This window comes from Uloborus diversus, chromosome 1 (genome assembly GCF_026930045.1).
Source record: "Uloborus diversus isolate 005 chromosome 1, Udiv.v.3.1, whole genome shotgun sequence".
In the NCBI taxonomy this organism is placed as follows: domain Eukaryota; kingdom Metazoa; phylum Arthropoda; class Arachnida; order Araneae; family Uloboridae; genus Uloborus; species Uloborus diversus.
Window position 1 is genome coordinate 195,663,088 of NC_072731.1, and position 20,800 is coordinate 195,683,887.

Below are 20,800 nucleotides of genomic sequence, written 5' to 3' on the forward strand. Positions count from 1 at the left end.
TGATGCAAGAACCATGACGTTTTTAGAAGAGTATAAAAATTTTGAAAAAAGATAAAGTAATTCTCGAAAACGTGAAGAGTTTTGATCCGTCATCCTTAACCCTATGTTAGTCTGAACTTCGTGAACATTTCCTCAGAACAGCTTGCATTTCGCAAATTTGGACAAATTTTCATTTAAAAAATCTGACAAGCTTATCACCTCTTGATTGTGTGGGTGGAAAATTGAGGACAACTGAAAAGTTTTTAAATGGTTTACTGAAAACAATTACCGCAAGCAATAAAAGATGTTACATTCGAAGCATAGCCTTCTGCCTCCCCACGTCGAATTTTCGAAACATCGCTTCGAGATGCACTCTCCCATGCTACGAACTAACTTTGTGCCAAATTTCATGAAAATCGGCCGAACGGTCTAGGCACTATACGCGCGCCACAGAGATCCAGACATCCTACAGACATCCTCCGGACATCCAGACAGAGAGACTTTCAGCTTTATTATTAGTAAAGATTAATTAATATGTAAAGAACTGTTTATTTGATTATTTTTAATTATTTATTATGTAAGATCGATGCAAAAAATTTTATTTCATAAGTACTTGATCATAAAAAATAAATAAATAAAAGAGGCATAATTTAAAAGGTCAAGACATTATTAATGAAAAATGAACTTCACTATAATTTTGTACATAATTTTAATTTTAATAAAATATTTTTTAATTTCGTTTCAATGTTAAAATTATTTTTTTTTTAATATGCTTAAATCATTCATACTTTTCCAACTACTTTATAATTTAAGCAACGTCTACCAAAGACTAAGCAACCTCTTATTCACGGTAGACTAAAAATTTTAATAAAAACAGGATTTAAACTATTTATTAAAAAATAAATCAGCTTTATTTATTGAAATTTCTCGACGACAAGCAAACTTTTTCGAGCGAGCGATAGCGGCCCGATAAACGGTACATAGAGGTACGAGGTCGACATTAAGTGACGTCTATCATGCCTTTGCAACATAACACAACTGGTAGACTTTTGTTTTTATATTTTATACATTGTAAACAGTTATTAAAAAAAATTTTAGGTTTATATATTTAAGTCAAAATTGACTGATTTTTTCGCACCTTGCGTGGGTGGTAGACACGGCACGGCAACGCTTCGGACGCGGTAGACATATATTTTTCGTTATGTTTATACGTAATCAATAATATTACCGAGTTTCAGCCTTATATATATAAGACAATTTCACAAGTTTTTGCAACATATTGCAAAATTTTTTATTAATTATTGCAACGATAACTTTTTGGTAGACTCGCGTTTTCTTCTTTTAAGTAAACTAATCTAATATTTAAAAAAATTCTGGCTTTATATAAATAATGTATTAAAAAATGTCGCTATCTCCCCTACTATTAGAGTGTGCTTTAACGAATCCGGTCTCTATAGTGTTTTCAAAAGGATTATTGAATTTCTAAAAAATAAAAATATCAGCGCGCTCAAAATGTCCCTAGCGAAAACAAGGGATCTTCGGCGGAAGGTTGCCCATTCGCGCCCTGTGACGTAGGCTCGTGACGTTTCAGAAAAGCGCACTTTTGCGCGTGGATTTTTAAAAATTCATTAAAAATCAACCACGGTGTTTTAAAATTCGGCGATGGTGAATTTTTTAGTTTTGAGGGTCAATTAACAATATCCAATAGCCAAAATATGAACATTTAATAGGTTGCAACTTCCCTATTGTATTTGTCGCCAAATGGGCGATAACACTGCAAACTAAATCCGCAAGTTCTTAAGCCGTTTTTTAGCCTACTTTCCCAGTAAAAAGTCAGAAAAAGAAGAAAAAAGCATGAAAAGGCTTAATGCATCTTAAAAATATCGCGAAAAACAGAAAAAGGTCAAAAATAATTAATATAATTAAATAAATATCGAAAAATTGAAAATTGGAAAGTAGGGTATTGAGATGGGGGAAAATGTCTGTTGGTCTGTCTGTCGGTCTGTCCCCCCCCCCCTAATAACTTTTGAATGAATCGTTCGATTCGAACAAACTTTTTTTTGTTCAAAAGATCTCGGCGAGGACACCTCATTCCCATCTTTCACTTTTTGATTTGAACATTTTTTTGTTTAATTTTGAACATTTCAAAAAAACTTAACATTAGCGTCTACGGGGAAAATCAAGGCAATTCCGCACTGTGAGGCGAATTTGCTTCAAACAAACTTTGTAGAAAAAAGGTTTTGATAAAAAACTTGTATAAAATATCTTTTTGATTTGAACAATTTTCCGTTCAATTTTGAACAGTTCAAATCCCATAACATTAGCGCCTATGGGGAAACTGAAAGTCAGTGTAGATTCCGTACTTGAAGGCGGATTTACTTCCAACAAATTTTGTTGGAAATAGCTCTTGACGACAAACTCCTGACTCCGATTCCGAGAATTTAGGGGCACCTGATTCCGACTCCGACTCCTGTGCCCGACAATTAATCGGACTCCGACTCCTCGACTTCGACTCTGACTTCGTAGCTTTGGCAAAAATTTATACACGGAGGACAAATGACTCCGATTCTTGGATATTTGACACCGACTCTTTTATCTCAAAATGAGATTGACTCCGACTCCGCAGCTATATTTTTAACTGTGAAATAATTATTTTTGATATGACTTGTTTTTATTTTCACGCTAAAGTTTAATTAATTTAGGTGTATTCAGTTTTCGGCGAATAAACTCGAAGTCATTTATGTTTCTACATAAAAATATGCGCAGACGGTTTTTTTTTTTTTTTTTTTTGACAATGAAAATTATTTCTTTAAGTTGACATTTTATTGTTTTTATTTATTTTGGTAAGTGCATTAATTCATTTAAAAAATTATTTTTTCAACAGGGGAAAAAGAAATGATTTTTTTTTTGTTTGATATGATGTATTTATTTTAATGAGCTTACTAATTTCAATTATTATTTTTTCGTTTTGAAAGCTGTTAAAGAATGTTTTTTAATGGAAAAAAGTGCATTCGCTGCTTTGTTTAAAAGGTGCTGCTATTTTATTTGTTTGTTTGTTTTTTCACTTTTTTTTTTTTTTAGAGAGAGAGTGAGGAATATTTTATTCCTTGAAATCAGCTTAAAATGTTACAAAAATATGTTTGAAGCAATTTGCGATTTTAGCTATTTTTGGGAATATTGATCAGGTACTAGAGAGTAGTATGGGTATACGGGAAAGTAGGCTCGTTTAGTTCTAGACGGAACGTCTTGTCCTTACCCCTATTTCAACAAGTGAAATTGTTAATTGGTCGGGCTGCAGAGCTCAACTTGCCAGAGGTGGACAGTGTTGTTTATTTTGATGCGAACTGTCACCCCTTCAAGTTTTGAGCAAGAGTTCAGAAATACACTGTATATTCCGATACATACATAACAACGTATATAAAGAAAACGTGAATAAACTTTTAGTGTTTATAATAAAAAAAAAACGGCTGGTTATGGTATCCTTTTGGCAGTCATTCATTATTTTTCGCACCATTGTGTGGAGAATGGTCACTCGCGTTCATTCATGACGGGATCTTTCTTCACTAACAAATCAGAAAGATCCGTTACCATTGTCTGGAAATGATTCAAAATTTTCAATGTTGACGACTTTTTTTTTTCTGTGTCATCAATGCGTCGGTATTCTCGTTGGTTTTGTTCTTCTTTGTTACTTCTAAAAGCTCTTTTTCCATCGAGATCTGAATTGTGCGAGTTTAATAACTTCACATCAGGAAAGAGCTCTGAAACCAATCGCAAAAAATATCTCCAGTGTCCCAAGCTAGCTTTTTAGCACGTCAAAATACAGTTTATTATGTATTATCTGCAATCCCAGAAGTTTCGATTTTGAAAGAGGGAACAGGGAAAAGTTTTATATGTTAACAGTGCCGCATCAGCGTAAACTAAAATAAAGGTATCAAATCTTAAACCGCGTTAATCAAATCCGCGTAAAATTAGTGTTTACTTTATATATTTTAAACTAGCAAAAATACCCGGCGTCACCTGGGTGAGTAATAATTGTGAGAAACATTCGCTACTTTCATTTGTTTTCTGTTTAAACTGAAAGAACTCAAAACACCCCACTTTTGATGTGATTCAAAATCGAGCTTCTTCCTTACCCATAAAAGTAAAATAGCAATAAGTATAAAGAGCGAAATAGTATTCACTTAGACACGAACGACATTTAAACATATGAAAATTTGATGAATTTCCAAAAGATGCAAATTTCACTTGCTTAAAAAGATTTATCTTTTTTTTTTTTTTTTTTTGAGCAATCACATTGCTTATTGTTCTCACTTGACTGTTTTTGGCGTTATGATGTTATTTTCCCCCCGCCTCCCTCTGCAGCACCACCGTCGACAAGCTCCTCCCGATGCTGTTCCTCTAGCGAAAACCGTCTCCAGGTTGCGTCCATATCCTACACATACACGCATGCAAACATACACCTACACACACACACACACCTAAACACACACATGTACACACACATACACACAGTGGCGTAGCGTAGGGGGGGGGGCAAAGGGGGCACTCGCCTCGGGCAGCACTTTGCTAGGGGCGGCAAATTCTGTAACATTACATATTAACATCGAAACGCCTTTTTTTTTTATATATATATTAAGACGGCGCTTTGCTAGGGATGTATCACTAAATCAACATCAAAATGTTTTTTTTTTTACGCTTCAGTTTCAACTTGTTTCAGGAAATTTTTCTCGTTGAGGCACAAGCACGAAATTCTGGATACTGACATGCATGCTGACCATTATCACTGGAGCTGACATAAAAAGGCGAGAAGAGAGAGAGAGGACAATCTCGTTGGTGAGGATTATAAATCACAAAGATCGACAAGCAAGACAGGGGCAGACTGGGTCCCGCAAGAGGGAGCCAACCTTAACTACCAAAGGTTACGAAAGAACTGAGGTTCAAGGGTGCAAAAGCTTTAAAGGTGCAAAAAGAACGAAAGCGCACAGATTTGAGGACATGAAAAAACGAAGGCGCACAGGTTCAAGGACTCCAAAAATAAAGAAATGAAGTAAACGAAGTCGCACAGGTTTGACAGAGCCAAAAAAAATGAAGGCACACAGAGGACGTTCGAGGGCGCATCGGCCCGCCCCTGCAAGCAGCCTGCCTTAACTAACGTGATTGCGCCTCCACGTGTTTCCCTTGACTGGACAAAAAAAAACCTTAGGCACCCTCTGTTTTTTTTTTTTTTTTTTTTTTTTTTTTTTGCGTCCTTTTGTTGCTTAGCTCCTTTTTTTTTTAATTTATTTTATTTATTTATTTTTTTCGCTCTCAAACCTGAGCACTTTCTTTTTTTTTCTTTGCGCTCTTGAACCTTTTTTTTTTTATTATTTATTTATTTTATTTGTGCCTTCAAACGTGTGCGCCTTCGGGTTTTTTTTTTTTTTTTTTTCTGCGCCTTTTATCCTGAGCTCCTTTTTTTTTTTTTTTGCGCCCTCCCCTCGAACCTATGCACCTGTTTCGTTTTGCGCCCTCAAACCTGTACGCCTTCGAGGGTTTTTTTTTTTTTTTTTTGCGTCCTTGATGTGCGCCTTCGGGGTTTTTTTTTTTTTTTTTTTTTTTTTTTTTTTGCGTTCTAAAACCTATGTGTCCTTTTTTTTTCTTTGCGCCCTTGATCCTGAGTGCATGCGGTTTTTTTTTTTTTTTTTTCTTTTTTTTTTTGCACTCAACCCTGAGCGCCTTTTTTTTTTTTTTTTTTTTCATTTTATTTCATTTATGCGCCTTCGTTTTCTTTTCATTGTGTCCCCACCCTCGAACCTGTGCGACTTTTTTAAATTTTTATTTGGCCCTTTGAACTTGTGCGCCTTTGTCTCTTTTTTTTTTTTTTTGCGCCCTTTGACAGTCAAGGTTGGCGCCCTTTTAAGGGACCTAGTCTGGCCCTGGTAGAAAGATCCATTTTTAGGCCCAAAACTTAAATTTCGAATAAAAAAAGAACTATTCACTGAAACTTTTTCGGAAAAGAACCTTTTATAAACCTTCCCAGCCCTAATCTAGATAAAACTGAAAATTTTACCTAAATCGGTCCGGTAATTTCTGAATTTACCCCGTACACATTTGGATTACGTGTTTTATTTGTATAAAGATATTAATGCTGAATTATAGGCACACTTAATTTCATTCGTAATCTTCAGTGTGGTCGTAACTTCAATAAATATACATAATCCGGGAAGGTTTGTGACTGAAGATCTGTGATGCGACGTATATGCAACATACGGTGCTTCAAGATTTAATATTTTTTAAAATTTATATTTATTTTATTTTAGTTATTTATTTATTTATATTTATTATTTTTAGTATTTTTTTTTTCCAGCCTGTACTTTTTTTCGGACATGGGGCTCATACAAGTGAAGTCGATACTGGGATTTTACATCGAAAAGTAAATGATAGTACAACAAAAAATACAACTGAAAACAAACTGTGGGAAAATAAAAAGAGTTCTTTTTGATGATTTTTTAAATATTTTAGGGGGGAGTGCCACCCTCCCACACAGCACACTCGTCTATAAAACGACTATTTCTCGTCGAAACTCATCTAAAACTCATCTATACTCATCTACATCTAAAGGTGATATCTATTCTACGACTAATAAACGTCATTTCTAGATGTTCTATTAAACGTCTATAATTGGGCGTCTATTAGTTATCCTTTACAGACGTAAATTAGATCATCCACAAGGGTCGTCTACTAAACGTCGAATAGAAGTGTCCAGGAGAATCAACACAAACAGTGATGGGTGAAAGCGGATTGCGGTGGTGCTAAATGCTGCAAAAAGTGAATTAAAAATACTTCATTAGTTCATGTAACAACGGTTAAAGGGCTAGAACTTTATTTTTAAAAAATATTAATGACAATGATGATATTTATAATTTATTGACATAATTGGAAACACTTGTTGCTATGTTATTAGTGTTGAAGCACGTGCTTCAACGTACGTTGAGCAGCACCGCCGCTTTTTACTTGTGATATTTTAGCGTGTGTTTTATAGCGCCTTATTGATTTCGGTAAGCTTATTCATCTTGTTGATGGTTTCTGTTTCAAAATGATATATGGAAATAAGACTGTTGGATAAAAAAATAAGCTTACACACATGAAAAATTGAAAATAAGGTTTTAAGTTTAATAGTGTAATTGCAATAAGTACTAAAAAATTGAACTGGCAGATTAGACAAAAATGTATGAATGTTAAAAGGTTAAGGAAAATGTAATGTGTCATATAAACATTACAATTCCATTATTGAAAAAAGGTGTGCTTCGTTAATAAGCGCACCTAGAAGACGTTTTTCAGATCATCTATAACTGTTCTTGGTAACGTTATCTAGCGCTATGGATATTATTGATCTAATTCCACCATTTTTCATCCATTGTAGTCGTCTTTTCGACGTGTACCAAACGACTTTCGACTGTTCTGAGGGGACATTTCGACGAGTTACAGACGGTTTTAGATCAGTTATAGACGAGTGTTTAGACTAGATTCGATGACTTTTCAACGTCTATTCCACCAGTTTGTGTTGTGTGGGCTGAGGGTCCCTCCTTGTGGTCTAGGAAGATTGGGCGCCGCAGATTGGGCGCCGGGAACTTTGGGCGCCGGTAACTTTGGGCGCCGAGCATTTTGGGAGCCGGGAGCTTTGGGCGCCGGGAACTTTGGGCGCCGAGCATATTGTGCCCAGTATTCCCGGGGCCTGAAATGCTCGGCGCCCAATGTTCCCGGCGGCGAATTTCGAAACGCTCTCAATGCTTACGTTACGGTAGCTACCGGTTAGTTAACCACGTGACAGCTAATGATCACGTGCTCCAATCAACTGCTTAGAATGGTAACCGGTTGATCATAGAACGCTGGGGTTAGTAACCGGTCGACCGGTGAGGTTCGTCGAACGCAAGGAATGCTTGCGTTCGCCGAGCTCAACTGGTAGCTACCGGTTAATCGATCACGTGACATCTAATGATCACGTGCTTCATATTAATACGGTAACCGGTTGATGATAGAACGCAGCGGTTAGCAACCGGTTACTCAGTGGTCGACCGGTTAGGATCGCCGAACAAAACCAATTACAGTACATTGGCGAAATGAGAAATAAAAACGAGCGCGTTCTATTAAACAGCATGGTAACCTGGATACATTAAAGCAACCCCGAGTAAAATGTAAACAGAGCCGCCCCTTTAAATTGTGAGGTAGAAATTGCAATGCGAAATATTGCTGTTTAAAGTTTTAGTTCGTTTTAATTTCACGATTTACCGTTTTTGTGTTGTGAAATATTTCCGTTTTCGTAGGGTTTCTTCTGAATCTTAATTTACGTCTGTATTGTTGTTATGTTTGGAAAATTCTGCTTGCTGTAAACATTTGCAATAAACTCACATTGAAAGAGACGCAGAACAGATTTTAACATGGTAGATAATACATGCTGTTTCAAAATGAGTTTCTTTGACTGTTGATTTTTTTTATATACTTGAGAATAGTAACTGAAATACAATCTGAGTGCGCTTCTCTTATGTTGTTGATGTTTTAATTTATTGGTTTTCTCTGAACAATATGTTGAAGATTTTGGTTATTTCATAAAGTTTTTAACAATAAAAATGTCGTGAGAAAATCTGTAAAAAATACTATCATTTAAGGATCTAAGAAATACATTTTGTCTCAGGAAAGAATATAATCCTTTTCATTTAATTTAATTTCACCTTCATCTGTCTCAGTTTTTAGTTTTATAAAAAATAAAATAAAAAGGGGAAAGGATGGGTGGGAAGATGTTGAGTCACTGCTCCTATGCTCTGTGGGGCTCGTGAGAATTTGAGCGACCAGTGTCAGCCTTTGCACACTCCCCCCCCCCCCCCATTTCCTAGAAAAAATTAAAATGACACGTTTGGCTACCACCAACTACTCGTAATCAGTAGTCATTGGCCCCAGGAACTGTAAGCTTTTCCATTTCGATTGTTTTATGCTCCAAGCTCGGTCACTCCTTAACTGTACTAAATCATTATAGTCTAATAGGTGTGAGTTCATTTGTATGCTAATGATAATAATACATTCAGACCTCTAAAAAAAATTTTTTTTTTTTGGCCTTGTTAATTTTGCCTGAATGAACTGATAATTGATAACAATTTGCAGATTGCACCAAAATCTTAATTATATTAAAATGTTCCCTATCGAAGAAGTTTACAGCAAATATTGTATAATTGACTTTGAATTCATAGCACCTGTGATAGTTGGCTAGTGCATTCTTGCACCCTTTGAACTTGTTCGTTTCCGTTTTTTTCCCTTACATTTATGGCATGCGAAAAATCCGGAAAACTTGCAGAAGGGGTTGCCATTCATATTGTATTGTAATTAACTCTGAATTTGGAGCACTTCAGAAGTAATTGGTAGTTGGGGGAAAGGGTTCCAAACATAACAACAATACAGACGTAAATTAAGATTCAGAAGAAACCCTACGAAAACAGAAATATTTCACCACACAAAAAACAGTAAATCGTGAAATTAAAACGAACTAAAACTTTAAACAGCAAAATTTCGCATTGCAATTTCTACCTCACAATTTAAAGGGGCGGCTCTGTTTACATTTTACTCGGCTTTAATGTATCCAGGTCCTCATGCTGTTTAATAGAACGCGCTCGTTTTTATTTCTCATTTCGCAAATGTACTGTAATTGGTTTTTGTTCGGCGATCCTAACCGGTCGACCACTGAGTAACCGGTTGCTAACCGCTGCGTGATCATTAGATGTCACGTGATCGATTAACCGGTAGCTACCAGTTGAGCTCGGCGAACGCAAGCATTCCTTGCGTTCGACGAACCTCACAGGTCGACCGGTTACTAACCGCAGCGTTCTATGATCAACCGGTTACCGTTCTAAGCAGTTGATTGGAGCACGTGATCATTAGCTGTCACGTGGTTAACTAACTGGTAGCTACCGTAACGTAAGCATTGAGAGCGTTTCAAATTTCGCCGCCGGGAACATTGGGCGCCGAGCATTTTGGACACCGGAAACATTGGGCGCCAAGCATTTTAGGCCCCGGGAATACTGGGCACAATATGCTCGGCGCCCAAAGTTCCCGGCGCCCAAAGTGCTCGGCGCCCAAAGTTCCCGGCGCCCAAAGTGCTCGGCGCCCAATGTTCCCGGCGCCCAAAATGCTCGGCGCCCAAAGTTCCCGGCGCCCAAAATGCTCGGCGCCCAAAGTTCCCGGCGCCCAATAGTCGGCGCCCAATCTTCCCATTTCGCCCTCCTTGCTACAAATGCTCATCTTTTTAAACTTTTCTTTTTTTTAGTCACCCAGACGAATGTTAACGATTAATATAATGCTCCCTACCACTCCAAATAAAAATATTGGCTTAAAAATTTTAAGAGGGGGAGGAATTAGATCTCCAGAACTTCAAAACGGGGTGGGTAATAGAGCTAAACGGGAAACAGTGGTCATATTTTCCGGTCCGGATATATAAAGGTTGGAGATTCTTCAAATAAATCTGCAGGGCTCCTCCCCAGAGACCACAGTGTATATTTGCAACGTTAATACGTCTTAGTGTTAGTTTCTTTTTTCTTTTCTTTTTTTTTTTTCAGTTTCGCGGGCCGTCGGGCCGCTGACCGTGCCCTCCCCCTCGCACTGCGGGGTCAGCGGGTACACAGATCCGGGCCTGCATATTTGGATTCGGGGGTCATTTTAAAAAACGACATTTATACAACATTTTACAGAAACTTCTTATACAATCGATATTGATAGTGTTGTTAAAGAATTTCCGTTGATGAAAAGTTGAAAATTAAAATTTTAGGTTAAGAAGAAAAAATCTTTTCAAGTATAAAAAAATGTATCGATCAAGTAATTTATAATCATATTTTTTCTTCTTCTTTTCAATAAAAGGATTAAGAAATACTACCAGTATACATAGTTTTAGATCATGTATAAAATGTTTTTATCTAGGGAAAATATTACCTCTCACAATGCAATAATTTAAAAAAATGTTTATTAGAATTTTTCGATCAACAGTATTTTCCTGTTGAAGTAATATTATATTAAAATGTAAAACATGTTTCAGATTAAAATAATCTTATTTTCGTTGCGTAAAATATTAAGCATGTTGTGTGTGAGGGGGGGACATATAGCAGGAAAATGTAAGAGGGGCGGCAAATTTGGTGCCTGCCCCGGGCGGCAGAAAACTACGCTACGCCGCTGCATACACACCCATACCCACACAAACACACACACACGCCTACATATACACACATACACCCACACACTCATGCCTGTACACAGACACAAACACACACGCCTACACACACAAATACAAATACAAATACAAAAGTGACGACCAGCAACAGGCTCTGCGCCCAACTAGACTGGTCCTAGTCAATTTACAATCCCCAGTGAAGATCAATGGCCCTCTTAAAACTGTCTACTCCTTTGCTCATTACCACCTCTTCCGGTAAACTGTTCCAAGGTTCCACTACCCTGCTAAAATAATAATTTTTCCTGATATCCATGTTAGCCTGAGATTTAAATAGCTTAAAACAATGACCCCTTGTCCTGTTTTCAGTGCTAAACTTTAGCCCCGTAACATCTTTCGTTTTAATAAATTTAAACAGCTGAATCATGTCCCCTCGGTCTCTTCTTTGCTCAAGACTGTACATTTTTAGCCTTCTAAGCCAGGAATCATAATCTAAGTGGGAAAGTCCACTTATTAGCCTTGTAGCCCGCCTTTGAACCCTTTCCAATACATTAATGTCTTTCTTAAGATAAGGAGACCAAAACTGAACAGCATACTCCAAATGGGGTCTTACCAAACTTCTATATAAGGGCAGAAGAACTTCTTTAGATTTATTTGAAATAGATCTATTGATAAACCCAAGCATCTTATTGGCTTTGTTGCTAGCAATGCTGCACTGTTGGCTAAACTTTAAATCCTGACTTATTAGGACCCCCAGATCAGTAACTTTGTCTGCCTGACTAATGACTGAACCTTGCAAATAATAACTTGTACACTTATTTCCATGCCCTAAATGTAGCACTTCACATTTCCCAACATTAACAGCCATACCCCATTTATCAGCCCACTCCGTAATATGATCTAGATCCTCTTGCAGCTGATTTGCTTGTTCTTCATTTTCTACAGTTCCCATAACTTTGACATCATCAGCAAAACAATTCATGTTCCCAGAAATATTTTTGTGAATATCGTTCATAAAGACAATGAACGAAACAGGCCCTAACACTGATCCTTGAGGAACCCCGCTTAAGACCTCACTCCAATTAGAATAATTTCCCCTTACAACTACTCTTTGTTTCCTTCCGGTCAGCCAATTTTTTACCCAAATGAAAGTTTTCCCTCCTATTCCTATATCAGCTAATTTGCTAAGTAGAGCAACATGCGGTACCTTATCGAAAGCTTTTTGAAAATCAATGTAAACAACATCTACAGGCTTCTTATTGTCCAAAGCCATGGTAACTTTGTCATAGAAATGTAATAAATTAGTTGCACAAGATTTACCTTTCCTAAAACCGTACTGAAAACTAGTCGATAGATTATTAGTCTCTAGAAAATTTACTATCTTAATTTTCATCAATGTTTCAAAAATTTTGCAAACCACCGAAGTTAGACTCACAGGTCTATAATTTCCCGCACTTCCTTTAGACCCTTTCTTGAAGAGCGGTGTAATGTTAGCCAGCTTCCAGTCCTCTGGCACTGTCCCCGAATTATAAGAAGCATTGAAAATGTTTGCGATTACATCTGCTAATTCCTCTGCACATTCAACTAAAATTTTCGGATAAATATTATCTGGTCCCGGAGCCTTAGTCTCTTTAATTTTTTTCAAATGAAGTAAAACGTCATCCCTGGAAAATACAAAGTCCTCAAGCTGTACTATAGCTTGTGTCTTGTTGGTGTCAGCTGTTGAGATACAGTTATCGTTAAAAACACTCGAAAAAAAGTTATTAAGAACATTAGCAATATCACTATCGTCCTGAATTAAAATTCCGTGCTCATCAACCAGTGGCCCAACATGACTATTTCGAACTTTCCCCGAATTAGCGTATGCAAAAAACCTCTTGGGATTCCTGTTTATGTTATCTGCCAGTCTTTGCTCCAACTCCCTTTTCTGAATCCGTACCAAATACTTAAATTTACGCCTTGCCTTACAATATTGGAGCCTATCTGCACTGTGACCTGTTTCTCTAAACCTATGAAAAGCAGCTTGCTTGTAATTTAGAGCGTCTTTAGTTTCCCTGGAGAACCACATTGGCCAAATTTTATTGTTGACACCCTTTCTCCTAAAAGGAACATGATCCCTAACCGTATTCGCTAGATTTTCCTTAAACTCTGCCCACTGAAGATTCACATCGCTATTGTCCAATCCAGAAGGAAAAACTGCTTTCAAACTCTGCCGAAGTGCCACAAAGTCAGTATTTCTGAAATTGGGCACAAACCTAAAATTCTCTACTTTGTGCATATCAAATTTAATCCCAAACCTAATACTGTTGTGGTCACTATCTCCAATGTGTTCCCCTACACATAACCCCTGAACAGAGCCTTCCATGTCGCAGAAAACTAGATCTAAAATCGCGTCCTGTCGAGTACCCTGAGTTACAATTTGATCTAAGAAACAGTCACCAATTACTTTCAAAAAATCCTCTTCTCTGCTATTACTATGGTAAAAATTATTCCAATCAATTCCTGGAAAATTAAAATCTCCCATTATGATGACTGACCCCTTGCTAGAAATGTCACTAATAATACTAAACATCTGTTTGTCTTGACCCTGGCTTAAGTTGGGTGGCCTATAAATATTCCCCAAACGTAGTTTTTTGCCCTTATTACTAATCAACTCCATCCAAATCATATCAATCTCATTAGGTTTATCGTTAATTACCAATTCATTGCAAATTAAAGTGTCTCTGACATAAAATAAAACCCCACCACCTCTTTTATCTACTCTATCTTGTCTAAACAAATTATACCCAGCAATAGATAATAAATCATCATCACTTTCGGTAGCCCATGTCTCGGTAACTCCAATAATATCCAACCTCTCGTCTATAATTATGCTTTTCAATTCTTCCATCTTGTTCCTAATACTACGAGCATTTGTATAAAAAACCTTAAGTAAGCCCATCTTACTTTTATTTAATGCTGCACGATTGTTTGAATCCCAAGTGTTAAAATCTTTTCTTTTATTAGCCACCCTATTTCCGTTTCTACTAAAATCCCGATAGTTAGTACCCTTTCGAATTCTGCTCCTTAAACCATGCCCCCCATTCCAACTTAGTTTTTTGATTCTGAAGCCTCTAAAACCAAACCACTAACCATTTTGATCCCTGTAGAGCTCAGATGTAGGCCATCCCTAGCAATCCAATCTCGTTTACATCTACTCCACACATCAATAAACCTGACATCAATAACACATCAATAACACCACACATCAATAACACATATACATCCACACAAGCACACACGCCTACACATCTATACACACTCGTGATTGCGAAAAACGTAATTTGAATTCAAAATGTCAAAATTCAAATTAATTTTTTTTCCCCTGAATAAAATCTAAAACTTTTTCTATGTCTTCCGAGTCCAGTCCACTCATTCTAGTGACGTCAGAGCTAAATCGTTGCAGATTTAACCGAACGTGCATGACCGGGTGGTTTGGGTTGCAACTCAACAAAGTCCTTTGGGTGCCCGGTATGAGTTTACTATATTGTTAAAATTTCCATCATGTTCTACCTTTGGTGTTCGTAGTAGTTAGTTGTTCTGATACGTTTAAATTTATCTTCTTGTTCGTTTTGGGTTTAGAAATTATCTAAGATAAAGCTTCGTAACTGTTCTTTTTTTTTAAATAATGGATTTCGTAGAACTCCTGACTTTACAAAACAGATGTCTTAAAGTTATTATAGGAGAGTTAGATCGCTTTTGTCATGTTTTTAATACCACTAAGGATGCCACATTGAAGAGAAATTTCGAATTTTTGCGTAAGAATTTTTATTAATTTTTAAGACATGCTTAAAGCTCAAACCATAGTTTTCCATCAGTAATTATTTAATCGCATGTATAAATTTCAATCCTGTTCTTTTGCCTGCTTTTTTACTCAGTCTGTTGAAGGAATTTGAATTGGAAAGGTTGATGTTATCGAGAGCTTCTGAGTAAGTTTTGATTCTCAAAATGTGCTAGTGCATTGGTCGATAATTTTCTTCTTTGGTGAACGATGTTGGCAAAAGAAAAAAATAATAACTTAGTTTGAACTAGTATTACATGTGAAAACTATTACAAACAGGTATTTAAGCTGTACAAAAAACGCATTGCAAAATGTAACCAGCTGGTCGCTAGACACACAGCCGTCCCAATGAACCTACTCATTATGTTACAATGTCTGCTTAGTTTGGTTTCCTGACCGTAAAATTGGTTCTCCTTCAGTGTTAAATGTTCTACTTATTATTGCTTTGGGAAATATCAAAACTTAGTTATATTCAATTCAAAGCTACGGAGGTGTGACATTAACACAAAGCTAAATCATCCATCAGCTAAGATGAATTAGAGCATTGGTTCCTGTAGCGTAACTTCAAAATTTCGCCCACCCCCCCTTTACTAAAAAGCGTATTAATCTATACTTTGGATACAACTTTTCAAATTTGCCGGTTTTGTAGTTCAAGTACTTAATTAATATTTAATCCTGAAAAAAAAATTTAAAATTAATCAAATTATGTTTGAAAAACTTCTTTGATTCAAACTTAAAAGAAGTTTTCAGTGTTTTTTTTTCCTGATTTCCAACATGTGCTCGAATTTGCGTACCAGCGGTATGAAGGGGGTGTGGGGTCCTTAAGGGTCCCAACGGCCCAATAAATGAATTAGGAAATCGGGGAAAAAATAGCACTAACACTTATTAATGTTGCAAATGAAACACTGGGCCTCTGGGGCCAGGGTTGGCTTTTTGTCGGCAGAAACTATTGGGTTGTTCGGAAAGTCATTTCGTTTTTTTTTTGGGGGGGAACATGAAAGACAGTTTTCGTATAATGAATAAATATTTTATTAAATTATATATTGGCCATTCTGGTCCAACACCTTTTGCCATCTTTCTGGCAGTAACATAATTCCCCTCTCATAAAAGTTTTGGTCCTTGCTGGCAAAAAACTGGTTCAGGTGGTTTTTGACATCTTCATTTGAGGTAAAGGTTTTGCCATCCAAAAAATTTTGCAGGGACCGGAACAAATAGTAGTCGGAAGGCGCCAGATCTGGAGAATATGGTGGATGTTGCAGTACGTCCCATTCAAGCTGTAAAAGTTTTTGGCGAGTGACCAAACTTGTGTGAGGTTCCGTAAGGACATGGGGCACCCACACATCGAGCTTCGAGGTTAAGCCCATGCCTTTCAAATGGCCATAAACAGTCGAATTCGACAAATTTAATCTCTCACCGATCTCTCGTGTGGTTATTCGCCGATTTGCATCAACTAATGCCTTTATCGCATCTTTGTCAGCTTCGACCGGCCTTCCAGACCGTGGTGCATCTTCGACATCAAAATTGCCGGATCGAAATTTTGCAAACCAGTTCTGGCACTGGCGTACTGTTAACACGCCTTCTCCATACACATCCGTCAATTTTTTTCTCGCTTGGACAGCATTTTTACCTTTTCTGAAGTAAAAAAGTAAAATATGACGAAAATGCTGCTTATTGCTCTCCATATTTAAAAGGGCACCAACCAAAAACTACTGCGTAGAATTAATAGAACTTTTTCACACACAAGCCTTGCAATATCAGCTCTCAAGACATATAATGGTTATGCGGCTTAAGTGTGAAGTTGGTTTCGAAATAACGTAATTAAGTCCTCTGACGGGAAAAAACGAAATTACTTTCCGAACAACCCAATAGTTTTTACCCTGCCAGTGGCAAAAAGTGGTTATAACCGGCAGGAACTGTCAAAAATTAAAAAAATTTTGATCTACTAGTCTTTGTTTAAGTAAACTAAAAAATACAAATCCTTTTTATCATTGTAAGAAGTAAAATCCATTGCTATTGATCTTAATTTAGTTCTGAAAGAGAATTGTTCAGTTGCACATTCTCGTAACTTTTAGATTAATCTAACGAAGATCAGGAATCTTAACGGTGCTTAAAAAGATGTGACATAGCTACAGATTTAAACAGGGAGTTACTGATTATCATTTGCTAGATTATGCTTCATTCTAAGTGCTTGGGACTAAGATTATCATGTGCTCAAGAAGAATAACAGAATTACTTTCCATACACAAATTTTACACATAATATAGCTTTGTTAAACAAAGTAGCCTCATTTCCTGAAACATATTTTTGTAGTCAAGTTATAATAGCTATTCCAGCTACAATATGGACCAGTTTAAAAAAATATGCAGTACATAAAAATGTTTTGTTAATCTTGCTTTTTTCCTAAATTATAATACCTGTTAGTTATTCTGGACTTGACAAAATCTCCTTTGTTAATGGTGATAATATTGTAAATAAATTGAAATTTTGTTAACATTTAATTGTTTTTCCCGACCACTTCCTTCCTATTGTCATTAATTATTTTTTTGTGTTGAGTTTTTGCCAGTTTCTGCCACAAATAAGGCCAAAAAGGGTTTTTGCCATGCTGGTTTAATCCGTTTCTACCAGTGATTTTAACCACTTGGCAGAAACTTGCCAACCCTGTCTGGGGCCCGACAGATTTTGTTGCAGGGGGGTCCGAAGTTTATAGATCCAGGTTTGTTTCAACTACTATTTATTTTACAGTAAGAAAATCAAGTGAAAGGGTTGGTACATGACTTTGACTTTTCCTTGAATCAAACCTATAGGGTTGGGTTTTCGACTGTCCGAAACTGGTTAAGGAGAAGACAGTGGTTTTTACCATCTGAAAGTCTTAAACTGTTCAAAAGTTTACTAAAGCTAAAAGGATGTAATATAATCACTTTGTATTTACTGTAATATTCGTAATGTATTGTAAATATTATTAAGCTTTAAATTATGAGTATTTAATAATATTTTGTTCTGAAATGGTGATTTAAAAAATATTTTACTTCTAAAATAGCCAATAACTCCGTAAAAACTTCCCAATGCAATAGTTGGTAGATTTATGAAAAGAAACTCACAACACTATCAAGACAACTAATTTCAATTCCATTTATAACTCAATGTCATGGGGAAAAATAAGCAAATTTCTGACCTGGAGAAGTGGAGAATTGAAATTTTCTTTCATGAAAATTTATTTTAGAAAAATGTCCAATGCGAAAAGAAAGTAACTGCCTAAAAGAGCATTTTAGAAATCTTGAGTGATTTAACACTATATAAAAGCTATTAAAACTAGAAAATTGAACGATCCCAAAAACAATTCTGAATTTTGAAATCTCATCGCATCCACTTCTCTAACAGCCGCTCGGCTTTTATTACAACGTGATTTTAGGGGAAGGTGGGGTACCTCGGAGCTTTTTAGATAATGAGTTTTAGAAATTTTATTTTCAAACTAATTATCACCAAACTTAGCTGAACATGCAATTTAGACACTTTTGCTTCAATGAAAATTAATTTTACTCCATTATTTCATCAAAACAAATTTTCATAAAAAAATTAAAAAGTCATTACACACCCAACCTGCCCCACTAGGTGGGGCACCTTGGGACACTAGCAATAATCCTAATAATTGTCATCTTAAATAATTGAAATCTTATTACTTAAAACATTTTCTGCTGTTGATTCAAGAGCAGACACATCAACAGCAGGGAGTCTACACTGCAGTGTTTGGGTTAAATGCAATTGAAAAGGCAGAAGAAGTAGAAAATAGGAAGGCCGCTCATTTGTTCAACATTGATGAGTCCAATATGAGACTATGGCAAAAAAATGAGCAAGTCTTTTCTGTCTAATAAAAAGCATAGACCTGACCGGCATGGAAAACTTACACATGTCCTGTGCAAGAGGAACAGCTGAATCGTTATGTGTTGGAGGAATGGGAGCAAGGCCATCCAGTGTCCACCGTAAAAATGCGTGTGAAGGCCTAGAACATCGATAAGGAAATGTACATCGCTAATATCCATGGTGGAGCTACGTAGTGCTATCATGTCATAAAATGATACTATCTGTCCATGTGGCAGAGAACTATGGATGGCCAGAATCTTCCCAATGATTAGGAGCTTGAATCGGAAAGCTTTCGGCAATACTGTAAAAAGAGAATTACAGAAAACAATTTCCAATTGTGCTAAATCATTTATATGGACTAAGTCCCACTTTCTTTTGACTGCCCCCCAAAATAGAACAGTTGACACTCGTAGGGTTTCGACTGTGCACATTGTCACAACAGGACATGAGAAAAGCAACTTTACGGTTGTGCTGTCCTGTGCCTCTGATGGAACCAAATTCCCTCTGATGTTGATTTTCAAACAGAAAACCCTTCCCTAGGAGAACTTCTCGAAAGGTGTTGAGGTGCGAGCAAATAAGAAGGTTTTTATGAACTCGGAGCTAATGATATCGTCTTTGTAAAGTGTATGGCGTTAGGGAGGCAGCGTTTTTTTTCCGTCCTGCGGTTCTCCTCATAATGGATTCATTACGGGCACATCTCAAAAGATTATGTGAAAAGTTCTATGAAGGTGGTTTCGTCGAAACCAGCAATTGTCCTTGGAGGTCTGACGAAGAAGCTGCAACCGTTGGACCTCGAGGTGAATCGTTCATTTAAGAGCAAAATCCGAGGCCATTGGGAACAATGAATTTCTTCAGAGGACCACTAGTTTACGGCAGGTGGCAATATGAAAAGGGCTTCATATGTCGAAATTGGTGAACTCTGCCTTTAACAATGTTACGGCATCAACAATACAAAATTCATTTTGCAAAGCAAGGTTTCTTACTGCAAGTGAAAGTAGTGACTCTGAGTCAAATGAGCAGCCATTAGTGTCTCATACTTTATACTAACCCTGGTTTGAGCAAAAAATGTTTGTTGTATAAATATACAAGTTTCATACTCAACTTTTCTAACTACGAAGAGTTGGGCAAAACATTACCATTTATAATGGAGTGCAAAATAATATTTCCGTATGGTATATGATGTAAGGAAAATACCGAACGTGTGCGGACAATGCGCCGCCATGGATTATATGCCGAAATTCTTTGTTTCAGGGAAAAAACCGCAATGCGTATTATGGGTCAGAAAATACCGTACTTTGAAGATCTTGATGCAATGGGTTGGATTCTTGAAATATAATTCAGTGGCAGAAACTTCAGGCTCATATTGCTCAAATGAATTATTTCCCAAAAAAATAATTTAATTCCTCCTCTCTCCATTTTCTCTTTAATGCCGTTCAATCTTTGTGACAAAATCGTGAATGTATTTCAGGTTTTCCAATTTGATTCATGGGAATTCTCGATTTATACCGATTGTGAACATATTCAGTATAGAGACAACCCCCTGAGCAAAATACTTTGTGATCTTCTGCCGTATAAAAGTATTTTACCAAATTGTTATGCAAGAAAAAAATTTTGCATTACAAACTTACCTTCAAAACATTGTCAAATTTAACCATTAACGAAAACGTAATTCTATATGGAAAAACATGGCTTTTTTCAAAAACCATGATTCTAAAATCAAAATTATTTCATACTGGAGTATGAAAGGAACTTTTTATTTATTTGTTCAGGACTTGGTTATACTTCAGAAAAAAGGGTGAAATTAAAATTTCAGGCTCACATTCTTGACAGAGAATGCGAAACCCTATGCTATATGTCTCCATTCAAGGCACCTAAAAGGACTGTCTCTGTTCCTCCAAAGAAATTCGGTTGATTTCTTAAAGAAGAAGTAAATCCTAAGTTCCGGCAAATGATGCATTAAG

At 36.6% G+C, this 20,800-nt stretch overlaps 1 protein-coding gene across 2 annotated transcripts in view; it reads left to right on the forward strand.

The window, feature by feature from the left end:
* Positions 1-14,681: 14,681 nt before the first annotated feature.
* Positions 14,682-20,800, forward strand: part of LOC129224082 (uncharacterized) — a 56,029-nt gene continuing 49,910 nt past the window's right edge. For both annotated transcript variants that reach the window (XM_054858486.1, XM_054858494.1), the window contains exon 1: positions 14,682-14,958. In XM_054858486.1, coding sequence (XP_054714461.1) covers positions 14,829-14,958 — 130 coding nt within the window. In that variant the 5' untranslated portion in view covers positions 14,682-14,828. The remainder of the gene's footprint in view (positions 14,959-20,800) is intronic.